The 13,301-nt window shown below is 45.9% G+C and overlaps 1 protein-coding gene across 1 annotated transcript in view; it reads right to left on the reverse strand.

Annotated features, from left to right (window-relative positions):
• The window catches only part of plxnb1a (plexin b1a), a 90,713-nt gene that overhangs the window by 14,377 nt on the left and 63,035 nt on the right, over window positions 1-13,301 (reverse strand). Inside the window, exons 19-27 of the mRNA XM_085445023.1 lie at window positions 3,858-3,994; window positions 3,602-3,775; window positions 2,705-2,939; window positions 2,355-2,597; window positions 1,306-1,482; window positions 1,036-1,184; window positions 835-935; window positions 532-749; window positions 71-249 (exon numbers count right to left, since the gene is read on the reverse strand). Of these exons, the coding sequence (XP_085301149.1) occupies window positions 71-249; window positions 532-749; window positions 835-935; window positions 1,036-1,184; window positions 1,306-1,482; window positions 2,355-2,597; window positions 2,705-2,939; window positions 3,602-3,775; window positions 3,858-3,994 (1,613 nt within the window). The remainder of the gene's footprint in view (window positions 1-70; window positions 250-531; window positions 750-834; window positions 936-1,035; window positions 1,185-1,305; window positions 1,483-2,354; window positions 2,598-2,704; window positions 2,940-3,601; window positions 3,776-3,857; window positions 3,995-13,301) is intronic.

The raw sequence follows: 13,301 nt of genomic DNA on the forward strand, positions 1-13,301 counted from the left end.
ATGTAAATGATCCGTGGATGAAAAACATCTCCTACTCGCCAACTAGGACAGGTTAAAAAAACGGCATCACCTCCTCAGCATCAGTTTGGGGTTCTTGGCCACATACTGTTCCACTAGGTCATTGAGCAACGTCTTCAGGATGTCTGTGAAGTACTCGAGTTTACCGTGCAGAGCTACAGTCAGCAGAGAGGCCACGTAGGCCCGGTCCCTGGGGGAGAAGGTCCGCTGCACCTCAAGAGTGTGAATAAACTAGAAAAACAAAAAAGGTGAGAATATGGAGTTAATTAATCTGTGTGTGAAAAATCCCCCTCGTTTCTGTCGAGACCAGGTAAACCTTGGCAGAATAGCTCTGTATCTCTAGTATGGGAACTCCCCATCCTTCTATTGCATGCACATAAGGCTGACATTGGAGAGTAGTAGCAGCAAAATAGAACCAACAATTCTGTGGGTTGCAAAGGGGCTTGCTTTGCAAATGTAGGCAGCATAAATAAATAAACACAGATTTAATAAAAAGCAGCTGTGGAGGCTTACCTTAGTGAGAAAAAGTTTACTGTTCAGCAGATTGGACAACTGAATCAGCCCTTGCTCAACCGTCTGCCTTCGACTCTCTGGGACATCCAGATCTCGTCTCAGTGGGGACTCCTGGTGCCCCGGGAAGAAAATACGCTCAGCATACGTTCGGTAATCCAGGAAGGGAATCCCAGAGCCCACCAAATCACTGGACATGTCCATCATCTCTGTCATCAAGTCTAAAAAAAAGAATAAAGGTCTTGGTTTAGTCTAACTTTAAGGACATGTATTCTCTAAAAGTCCCGAAGAAAAAGAGGAAGTTACCTGTGAACTCCTTCTTACAGCGGTCTCTGACACTGGTCTCCAGGTTCTCCAGCTGGATCTGGACTTTCTTATAGTCCCTCATGGCCTGTTTGCTCTTTCTCCTGACCCACAAGCCATGATGAAAAGGCAATATTACAGCCAAAACCAACCAATATGTTGATCAAAGGAGAAACTGATGCTCAGTGAATTGAACATGTTTACCTGTATATGAGCACTATGATGAGGACAATGAGAGCCACTATGGATGCTCCAACACCGACTCCCACCTGAGCCTCTAGAGGAAATGTAGACTGTGTCTGGCTGTCGTACTCTACTCTGCCCAGAGAAAAGTTCAGATTTCCCATTTTCACCTGAAAAGCAGGTGAAAAAGAACAAGTTTAACACTACAGCAAGAAATCCTAAGTATTTACTATATGAACTAGAGAGGGTTCACTGAACTCAAATTCACAGTTCTTTGCATCATGTACTCACCGTAAACTCAGGCAGACTGTCCACGCCATCCTGCTTCTTCCTACCTTTCACCGAGGGCTGCTGAGCCGGTGGCTCGCAGTACAAGTGGCTGTGTGTCAGGGTCTTCACCGAACACAGGCCGTCACCTATCCAAGCCTCCACCTCGCGCTTGGACATGGCTCGATCTAGATGTTCTCCCTTGATAAAAAAAAAACAGAGTACGGCTTTTCTAAAGCAGCTCTGACAAAACACAACAGCATTTCATGTGTTTAGTCAGAAGAAACCCAGCCTCTGCGGAAAGAATGTAATTTTGCTCTTCTTCCACTCAGCTACAGCATTCAATAAAATGTTATTATCATTTATATTTTATAGAAGGACATTCATATGATTTATTTCTCAATATGTTCTTTGAAACCTGAACCAGTAAGTGGGAAGACTTACTGAGGATAGGAGGTGGTCCTATGCAGACTTCTTAAAGCCTTTTATGTTATTTAAAGATGTAGTTGCATATTGTGCCCACAAGGAGGCAATGTATGCATACAGCATTTGGTCTGAGTGTGCCTTGAGAATGACTCCACATGAAATAGGAAACACATTATCTGCATTACTTTGTCAATCACGATGATCGTTTTTATGACTATTTTGATAGTGTGCAATTATTAAATGTGGGATTTATATGGGTTTTATCCAATTTCCTTTCCATATTAGGAGCATTCATACAGCTCTTATCATGCCTGCAGCGCAGTGTACTTTACTGCAGTGCAGAGAGGTTGCTTCTCTCAGGTAGGGACCTTACTAAAGAAACTGACTGTTAAAACTTACCACACTGCTGAAAGTAGTACAGAAACAGGAAATGACAGACCTGTCACCAGAGAGTTTTGTCCATCTAACCACAACAACTACTTCTTCCATAAAGTGGCATGTTGTTGCGTTTTCTATTCATTGTTAGCGTTTTATTTTATTTTTTCAGGCTGACTTCAACAACACTGTGAGACTGTTTGTTTAACACAGTCTTGAGCAGAAACAAAGTGGTGCCAGTTTATTTCGAGCTCGAGGTTCCCATAACTCACCTCGACAGAGATGATGCTGCCGGGTTTGTGATGGTACGGCTTGCTGGGATCATTCCGGTTCAGCTTGTAGAGCGTGGGGTTGAGCTCATACCTAAAGGCTTCCTTACCCACGGTGTTGAAGTCAAAATGAAGGCTGTCCAACAGGAAGTGAACTTTGACCCTTGCATTAATGGCCTCCGGGCCCACGGCTGGGGTCGGGCACAAGATGAGGGAGGAGCTGTTCACCGTGCAGCGAGACTCGTACTGGAAGAGAGCACGGGGGAAGTGAAAAAGAAGATAATCCTTGGATGCGTATTTTAAACAAAATCAGTGCAGTAAATAATCATTTCTGTACAATCCCATGAAGACACCTGTTTGACATGGCAGAGCGTCCCCTCAGGGCAGTCCGCCTCTGGAACAATCCTCCTCCATCTCTTCAGCGGACCCTGGTGATCCTGTCCTCGGTTCAGGCTTCCTTCTTTCTTCTTAACCACACTTCTCCGCCTCCTGGGAGGGAGAGTATCACGAGGACTGAGGGTAACCCTCATTTTTGGCTCCTGGACCACATCCAGGTTCTGACCAGAAACTGTGATGATTCTGCCTCCACTGTGGGGGAAAGCAGTAGGAAAGAAAATGAGTTCAGTGGATTTGTGTTAATTTAATATGTCTGTCGTCACTTTTACAATACTGCAATATTTAATACCGAATTGCTTAATACCTTACACATGCACTGATACAAGTGTAATTTGGGGGGCTAACCCAGCCTGTGTTGAGCCCATTCCAGCTGTCATTGGGTGAGAGGAGAGCACACGCCGGCCACACTGACCGTCCATTACAGGGTTAACACAGAGTTACAGTCCTCTACTCACAATCATATTCACCTAAAGCCAGTTTAGAATCACCAAAATCCCTAAGATGTGGGAGGAGAGCCCATGCAGGCAAAGGGAGCACATGCAAACTCCACACAGAAAGGCCCCGGCCGGCCAGCAGATTGCTGTGAGGTGACTGTATTAATCTTGGATTGGGGTTTGTTTTATAAACCGTGTGTGTCCCTTTTCTATAGCTTTCTATAGGTTTGTTTCAATATGGAAAAACTTATGTTTCTCTTTAGACTCTGAAACTAAAGTTTTTAAGCTCATCAAATAGATAATATGGGTGATGATCCATTTTATTGGTGATTTAATAAAAATGGATTTTATAATATTAAAAGCATTTTACTTGACTTCATTAATGGACTAGATGTATACAGTTATATTCCACTAAAGCACCTGAGAAAGCTTTTGGACGGAGCAGCCTTGGTGATGTTTGGGTTGGGGGTGTAATGATACACCGAGCCCTTCAGGTGGCGCTCTGCACCACCAAACCGCACAGTGATGCCGTGTTCTCCCGTCCTGTTGCTGCCTCGGGTCAGACAGCTGATGTGATCCTTCTGGATGTCGCGCCTGAGAAGAGGAACGTCTTTTAGATTTTAACCCACAAATCAAATCCTGCAGCATGAACAGGATTTATTCTGGAAGTGCTTACACATCACACGGTATTCCTCCAATTAAGACGCTGACTTCGTTCAGGTGTCCTGTCCTCAGTGCTTGGCCTGTGATGGTGAGAGAGGAGCCACCTGCTTTGGGCCCTCTGTGGGGGAAGATGCTGCTTAGCACGGGATTCTGGAGAGAGAAGAGAGATCAAGCATGAGACGCAAAGAATAAAAGTGTAATCGATAACTCAATACTAAGATGAAGATTTATAGGGAAGATAAAAAGAAAGGCCAGGGCATTCTGGGAAACACTGGTAGTGTGCCTGATGGCCGTTGAAGGTAGCAATTCATTTGCTTGTCATTTGCAAAGATGGTAGACTTAATTAAGTCTACCATCAGGGCTTCAGTCCTTCTTCTGCTATGTAAATAAGTAGATGCGCTCCTACTGTATTGTATTGCAGTGCCTTTCTTGCATTTCAAACACACTTTGAGGCCTTATTAAGAAAATCCATGTGGGAGCTGAGGTTTCCGTAATTGGCCAGATTTCTGTTGTGAGAAAGCTTCTCTCACAAACAGCAGCAGTTGTGGACGACTCTTCCTAATGCCACACTCGAGTGCTGACACATTGCAGCCTCATCACTTTCTCCAAAGGAGGCGTTTTAAAAAATACCAGGGGACCCGCCCCGCTCCCGCCCATCTCGGTCAGGTCTGGGTCCATCTGCTTTGGTCCACACCCCAGGGCGATTAGCGTGTTCTTGCATGTGCAACTGGAGCAAACTCAGGGGGAATCACAGCAGAGTTCAAACTAAATAACTGCTGCCTGTGATCTGGGTGTGAAAATGCCCCTGAGATGGCCTGGTTTTGTTTGGTTTTTTGAAATGCTTGTTTAATTTCTTGTAAATTGCTGCACTGTGCTGCAGCAGTTTCTGCAGATAAGAAGGGTGTTTATGGACACATAAACATTTAACATCACGTATGAATATAACCCAGTTTTCCTCATAAGTGATCTTGGCAGCTAGATTTCACAACAAAGAAAAGCAATGTCTTATCTGATTCTCACATATGCAGACCGTGTGTGTGTGTGTGTGTGTGTGTGTGTGTGTGTGCGCGCGTGCGCGCATGAGTGCGTGTATCTGTGCGTGTCTGATAAGAGAGACAGAAAATGAACAAGTCTGCTTAGCATTTCACCGTGCGTAACGCCTGAGTAACCCGACTTGTTTGAATTGAAGAACGTGCTGAACTGCTATACCGTTACATCATTACATCAGTACAGGGAGTGCAGAATTATTAGGCAAGTTGTATTTTTGAGGAATAATTTTATTATTGAACAACAACCATGTTCTCAATGAACCCAAAAAACTCATTAATATCAAAGCTGAATGTTTTTGGAAGTAGTTTTTAGTTTGTTTTTAGTTTTAGCTATTTTAGGGGGATATCTGTGTGTGCAGGTGACTATTACTGTGCATAATTATTAGGCAACTTAACAAAAAACAAATATATACCCATTTCAATTATTTATTTTTACCAGTGAAACCAATATAACATCTCCACATTCACAAATATACATTTCTGACATTCAAAAACAAAACAAAAACAAATCAACGACCAATATAGCCACCTTTCTTTGCAAGGACACTCAAAAGCCTGCCATCCATGGATTCTGTCAGTGTTTTGATCTGTTCACCATCAACGTTGCGTGCAGCAGCAACCACAGCCTCCCAGACACTGTTCAGAGAGGTGTTCTGTTTTCCCTCCTTGTAAATCTCACATTTGATGATGGACCACAGGTTCTCAATGGGGTTCAGATCAGGTGAACAAGGAGGCCATGTCATTAGTTTTTCTTCTTTTATACCCTTTCTTGCCAGCCACGCTGTGGAGTACTTGGACGCGTGTGATGCAGCATTGTCCTGCATGAAAATCATGTTTTTCTTGAAGGATGCAGACTTCTTCCTGTACCACTGCTTGAAGAAGGTGTCTTCCAGAAACTGGCAGTAGGACTGGGAGTTGAGCTTGACTCCATCCTCAACCCGAAAAGGCCCCACAAGCTCATCTTTGATGATACCAGCCCAAACCAGTACTCCACCTCCACCTTGCTGGCGTCTGAGTCGGACTGGAGCTCTCTGCCCTTTACCAATCCAGCCACGGGCCCATCCATCTGGCCCATCAAGACTCACTCTCATTTCATCAGTCCATAAAACCTTAGAAAAATCAGTCTTGAGATATTTCTTGGCCCAGTCTTGACGTTTCAGCTTGTGTGTCTTGTTCAGTGGTGGTCGTCTTTCAGCCTTTCTTACCTTGGCCATGTCTCTGAGTATTGCACACCTTGTGCTTTTGGGCACTCCAGTGATGTTGCAGCTCTGAAATATGGCCAAACTGGTGGCAAGTGGCATCTTGGCAGCTGCACGCTTGACTTTTCTCAGTTCACGGGCAGTTATTTTGCGCCTTGGTTTTTCCACACGCTTCTTGCGACCCTGTTGACTATTTTGAATGAAACGCTTGATTGTTCGATGATCACGCTTCAGAAGCTTTGCAATTTTGAGACTGCTGCATCCCTCTGCAAGATATCTCACTATTTTTGACTTTTCTGTGCCCGTCAAGTCCTTCTTTTGACCCATTTTGCCAAAGGAAAGGAAGTTGCCTAATAATTATGCACACCTGATATAGGGTGTTGATGTCATTAGACCACACCCCTTCTCATTACAGAGATGCACATCACCTAATATGCTTAATTGGTAGTAGGCTTTCGAGCCTATACAGCTTGGAGTAAGACAACATGCATGAAGAGGATGATGTGGACAAAATACTCATTTGCCTAATAATTCTGCACTCCCTGTATGTAGTTACAGCTCTACTGCTATGAATAGAACTGTTACTGCTGTAAACTTCATTTTGATTATAACAGTTCAGCCAGAAAGCTCACATTTAACTGACAGATTAATGGTGCTTATGTTGGCCTAGGACACGCACAGGAAAAAGATTTTTGATCTCAAGATGTTAAAATAGAAAAGAACAGAATTTAGGTGTCTAGCTTCTGAGCCAATCAGAGGACCATGCAAAAGAAAGACATTAGTGAGCGATGCATAAATATTCCCCCTTCCACTGAGGCTGAGGTGGATGCTGAAGGTGATGAAGGGGTTGAAAGAGCAGGTACTGCAGGCATGTCAGAGAGAAAATCTGTAGATGGATAGAAACAGACTGCAAGTGTGTGAGGAAGTGCAGCTGGAAGTGCCTGCCTGAGCTATCTATAAGGGCTTCACACTGTTGTTCATATACATTGACATCATGAGAATATGTAGATGTAACAGTGTTTATGTGGTATTATTCCACTTGCCACAAATGTCAGTGTAATGGGGAAACAGCGCCCCCCCCTCTCGGTGTGGCTGGTTAGGTGAGGCTGGCTGCAGTAATCGCTGCCAGTCTGCCGTAGCCATACGAGAGGTGAGTTGTATTGTTCCACACACGATATAGCTAAGTAGTACAGACACATAAAACATGTTTGATTAGCTGATGGGCACCGAGTGTAATAAGTGCTTAGTGGACACATGTCCAACACCAATTTTATGTACTTTTCATTTGTTTATTAATGTGTGAAACTATATGCTAAAGCGGAATGCTAATGAGATGTTCTGCCGTAGTGTGCTGTGCAGAGTGGTGTGTGGCGAGCCAGTGCACTGATAATACACCGTTGTTTCCATTCAGGTACATCACTTGTTGTTGCTGTTATTTTATTGTATATTAGAAATTGTAATATGGCTGCAGTAATCGCTGCCAGTCTGCCGTAGCCATACGAGAATGTGCTGTGCGGAGTGGTGTGTGGCGAGCCTGTGCACTGATAATACACCGTTGTTTCCATTCAGGAAATAAAGTGGCAACGATCGATCAGAGACTCCTTGTCTTCTTAAAAACACAACACAACGCAGAATCAAGGAGTCTGTTTGGGCCGAACTGTTGCAGCGGTATGAAGCAGAAACCGGTTACACTGGTGCCGTGACCCAAGCTCCTGCAATCCTGCGACCGCAACGGGGGGCGTCTACTTCCTGGAAGGTGGAAAAGTCGCGGGAGACTGGCTTTTCTTAGTCCTGCCATTTTCTGCGTTCTTTAGAGACATCGGGGTGGGGCTCTGTGCTTTCTTTTTTTTTTTTGGAGAGGTAGAAAGAAAAAAAAATAAAAACGAAAAAATAAAAAAAGGGGAGAAACACATTGCTGAGCCATGGCAGATTTTCCCAGTTTTGGCAGGGGAAGGGGGGCAGTTGGTTTTACCCCTCTGCATTCATTTGGCAGAGGCAGATCAAGGTTGCTGACAGCCCCAGTTTCCTCCACACCTAAGCCTGTCCTTGCTGAGTTAAATGAAAACCCTATTGATGGGAACTGTGATAATCTACAAAATACTAGATCAGAAACCAGTCCCACAAAAGAGAACCTTTATGCAGAGATTGCAACGCAAATTGGGTTTTCTATTGGGGAAAGCATTGCCTCTTGTCTTGAATCTCGGTTGGGCTCTGGAGTGGGAAACAGTGTTGTTGGATCTGCCAATAATGTGTTATCAGAACCCTCACTATTGAATGTGATTGTAAAGTCTGATGTTAAAGAACCTGTGTGTTTTAGAGGGGATGGCTGTGATACATGCAGTGTTCAGGAATGGGAGGAAATGATGACTTTTTTTAAGAGAAGAGGGGTACCAGTTGCTGAACAAGCTGATGATGTGCTAAGTAAACTGCTGGGGAGGGCACGAGAAATAGTCAAGGTGGGCATATGTAGTAAGCCATCTGTGTGTCTTGAGAGGGGCCCAGAGCCCATTTTTGAGATCTTAAAGCAGCACTTCAGTGACACTGCCTGTTCAAGCATGCCTTTAGCTGACTTTTATGCAACACTACCCAACTCAGGTGAAACAGCGTTTGATTACTGGCTCAGGTTGAACAGAGCCATGGAGGTGAATGAAGACTGTCTGAAGAGACAAAATAAGTCCTTTGCATATCTGACAAAAGAGCTGACTGCTATGTTTATCCGCCACTGTCCAGACTAGGGATGGGTACCGGTGTCCGGTACCATGATGGCACCGGTTCTGACAAACGGTAGTAACCAGACCGAAAAGCAGCGCACATTTCGGTGCTTTATTTCGGTGCTTTTTTTTCCTGAGCTGTGATACACTTCTAGCCAATCATTTTACGTTTCCGAGGATAGTAGGCGGGTCCAGGTACGTATGTTTTTTTAGAGCAGAGCTACAGATTAAAAATGCCCAAAGGCGAAGCGGTCAAAAGTCTGGCTGTACTTCACAGCAAAATATGCAAACTCAGCAGCCTGCAACAAGTGCTTTAAGCTGATACTGTGATACTGTCAAAGGAGGTAACACCTCGAATCCGATGAAACACCTGGCGACGCATAGCGTTTTTTTTTAAAAGCTGAGAAATGCGCCGTATTTGATAGCTTGCTGCGAGACCTCACACCACACCGAGCGCATCTACTCGCCTGTTGCCTGTTATCGGACCCGGAGTTAGCAACATCCCCCAAAAACACGAAGAGTAGAGTCCTGGCCCCTAGCCCTGCCAGTGTAGCAGAAATGATGAGGATGATGATGGCAGCAGAAGCCGTTCTTCTCTGCGTGAGTAGCTTAATGTTGTTCGTGTGTAATTTACGTTGAGTAGGCTAACCACGTTATTACATTAATGCAGGTAAGGTAAACTAGCAAACATCATCATAGCTACATGCGGCTGTCTTCTTGTTTGATGGCAGATGCTCCCTTCACCCTGGCCAAAAAGGCTAAAATGACCAAAGAAAAAGTGGAAAACAGTTAAACATGAGAGGTTTATGGACAAAGTTTGTGTTTTTTCCATTGTTTAAGCACTGCTTCCAGCCAAGAGTGATACCATATATGCCCCATTGCTGCAGAAAAGGCTAACATTGTTATCTTTTTACAAAAAACCAGCTGAACATGAGAGGTTTTTGGACCAATTTTGTGTTCTCCATTCTTTAAGCACCGGTTTGAGCACAGTTTGAGCACCGGCACCGTTTCAAAAGTACCGATTTGGCACCGGTATCGGATAAAACCTAAACGATACCCATCCCTAGTCCAGACTCAGAACTGTCTCTTATTTTCAAGTGCAAGCCCCTGCAGCAGTGGACGGTTGCTGATGTGCACGAGAAATTGCTGAAGCATGGCAAGGACCGGAAGTGCACCCCTCAGTTTAGTGCAGTCAGTGCCTTGAGTTTTCAGCAACAGGAGGTGAGTCCTAATGTGCAGCAGGCGACAGGCAACAGTAAGTGTACTACACCATCACCAACCTCTGTCTCAGCATCACTTACCGACCTTCATGCAAAACCACCTACTGATCGTCTTGATCATGTGATAGCCCTGTTAGAGAAAGTCCTGGAGGGACAGCCTCGACAAGCAAAACTGCCTGCTAAGGATGATGTAAGGGTCCCCCGGAACCAAACACACAAAATTGTGCCTTGCGTGATTTGTGGTGACACTGAACACTCTACGTATCACCACTGTAGAGCCCATCAGCTGTGTTTCATCTGCCATGCTGGGAACCACACACGGGCTCAATGCCCCAGGGCCGTGAATGTCAGAGTGAGGGGGCCTGAATCAGCCACCCAGCAGCTGGGAAACTAGATGGCCTACATGTGGGGGGGCAAGTGTTAGGCCTGAAATTGCCCCCAAAGAGGATGATTTTGATGATTTAGAATCTGTATTACACACTGTTTGTGAGGAGCGCCAGCTAGGCCGGAGACCCGTTCTTCAGAACACACACAGACTAACACAGCATGATGAGCTGTTCTATGAAAATGTGACCCTGGGTGGCAAAGTGTCTGTTAAAGCCATGCTTGACAGTGGCTCTATGGCCTGCACCCTCAGCACCAATATGATGCCCCAACTATTACATCATGCAGTGCTGCAGACCCCCACCTTGCAACCCACGGATGTCGTCCTGATTGGCTGTGGTGGTTCGAGGACCGTTCCATCAGGTGTGTGTGACATTACGGTGGAGATGTATGGCTGTAAAGTTGTTGTGCCAATGTTGGTGATTGCAGGGCAGAGTGAGGACCTCATTTTGGGCAGAAACCTAATGAGGTATCTGGGTAATCGCCTGGGGGAAAAGGGACATTTAGGAGAGGAATGCAGCAAGACCCTGAGTGCTGAAGAACAGCCTAATAAAAATCTGCTGAGTTCAATGTCAGGAGTGGTGGCCCCAGGGCATGTTGGTGATAAGATCGGAACTGTCAAGCTAAAGAGAGCTGTAGCATTAGAGCCCTTGACAGAACACCTTGTTTGGGGCAGGCTGCAGCTAATGAATAATGGGGAAGTGGGCAGTGCTGTAGTTGTAGAGCCCACCGAGTCAAGGTCTGGACCGAGGTCAGTTATGGTTGGGAGAACTGTAGCGCATCTAAACAGTGATGGGTGGCTCCCTGTGAAAGTGCTGAACCCCTTTGACAAGCTGATAACACTGAAACGGAACATGAAGTTGGCTGACATGTCCCCCTGTGCAGCAGTGGAGAACTTCAGCCCCACTGGCTCCTACTTGCAACAGAACATGCAACGGTCTACTGGCTCAGCTTGGTGCCATGATGAGCAGAGTCTAGTCACTGATGTTTCCACTCTGCCAGATGATTTACCCTCACAGGAGGTGACAAGTGGTTGTAGCCCCTTACATGCAGTGCTGCAAAATCTGGGGCTGTCTGATATCGACATTGATTCATGTGCAGTTTCGCCGGCTGGCAAAGAAAAACTGGCCTTATTGCCCAGTTTGAGTCTATCTTCTCGAGAGACAAGCTGGATTGTGGCAAGGCTAACGGCTGCCTACATCGAATTCGAGTTGTGGACGACAAGCCATTCCGGTTGCCATGCCGACGTGTGCCGCCGACTCATTATGAAAAACTAAGACAGGTTCTGAATGACATGGAGGAACGGGAAATAATTCGGAAGTCTTGCAGTGAGTTTGCATCACCCCTGGTCTTAGTTTGGAAGAAGTACGGTGAGTTAAGAATCTGTAACGACTTTCGCTGGCTTAATGCTAGAACTGTCAAAGATGCTCACCCACTCCCACATCCGGCTGACGCACTGGCTGCTTTGGGAGGGAACGGATTGTTCTCCACAATGGACTTGACTTCGGGTTATTATAATGTGGAGGTGCATGAGGAGGACCGTAAGTACACGGCATTTACGTCTCCATTTGGGTTGTACGAATATAATCGTATGCCACAAGGACTGTGCAATAGTCCGGCCACCTTCATGAGGATGCTAGGCATTTTTGGGGATCAGAACTTCCTCAGTGTGCTGTGTTATCTTGACGATGTTCTGGTTTTTGCCCCGACAGAAGAATTGGCACTGGAGCGTTTGCATATGGTGTTCCAGAGACTCCAGGTTCACAACCTTAAGTTGGCTCCAAAGAAGTGCCATTTTCTGGGACAGTCTGTGAAATTCCTGGGGCACATTGTAAATGCTGATGGGATACAGTCAGACCCTGACAAAATAGCATCCATTACATCCCTTGCAGAGGCAGACCTTATGGAAGAGGGTTCGAGTGTCCCATCCCAACAGAAGGTCCGCTCATTTTTGGGGATGGTAATATTCTACCAACAATTTATTGAGAACTGCTCATCCATCGCAAAACCTCTGTTTCGGCTGACATCTGGGGATAAAGGCCCTCGTGGTTCACGGCGAAGTGCTGGTGCATACAAAGCTGTGTGAGGAGGACTGGACGGATGAATGCAGGGCAGCTTTCAATGAGCTGAAGCAGGCCTTGTTGGATCGAGTGCTCCTGGCCCATCCTAATTTTGAGGAGCCCTTTTTGCTCTCTGTTGATGCCTCCAGCAGTAGCCTTGGTGCCGTGTTGTCGCAAGTTCCTACTGGGGCTTCTACATCAAGTCCGATCACCTTTGCCAGTAAGACACTCAATCATGCACAGTCCAAGTACCCAGCGCATAGGCTGGAGTTCTTTGCATTGAAGTGGGCGGTGTGCGACAAGTTTCATCACTGGTTGAGGGGTCATCAGTTTACCGTATGGACGGATAATAACCCTCTCACTTACATACTTTCTAAGCCAAGACTGGATGCATGTGAGCAGAGGTGGATCGCAAAGCTAGCGCCTTTCCAGTTTGACATAAAGTACATTCCTGGTCCTAAAAATGTGGTTGCTGACGCGCTGAGCAGGGGGCCCTTCGTGCACCCCAGGGCCTCCCACCGGTTGATAAGGGTTCCATATAAGGAACTTCTGGCAGAAGCAGAGGCAGTCGCCACTGGTGGGGTTCAGGAGGCCTTCAGATGGACTGTTCACTCAGCTGATAAGGCCTCAAGCAATGACCAGCCTGTTGTTTCGCAGTGCACGGCTGTTGCACAGACAGGAATGCTGACATCTTCTGAGGTGGGAGCTGTCTTCCAGGCCCATAGTGAACATGAGTCCAGGGTGTGGCCACATGCTCTCCTTCTGCCCCAGTGCTCTCAGACTGTGCTTACGCCAAACCAGTCTGACTCTCAACCCTTCTCGCGTGATGACCTA

Source organism: Copadichromis virginalis, linkage group LG20, assembly GCF_057382275.1.
Source record: "Copadichromis virginalis isolate Kocher_CV1m ecotype Utaka linkage group LG20, C_Virginalis_male_GT1.1, whole genome shotgun sequence".
In the NCBI taxonomy this organism is placed as follows: Eukaryota; Metazoa; Chordata; class Actinopteri; order Cichliformes; family Cichlidae; genus Copadichromis; species Copadichromis virginalis.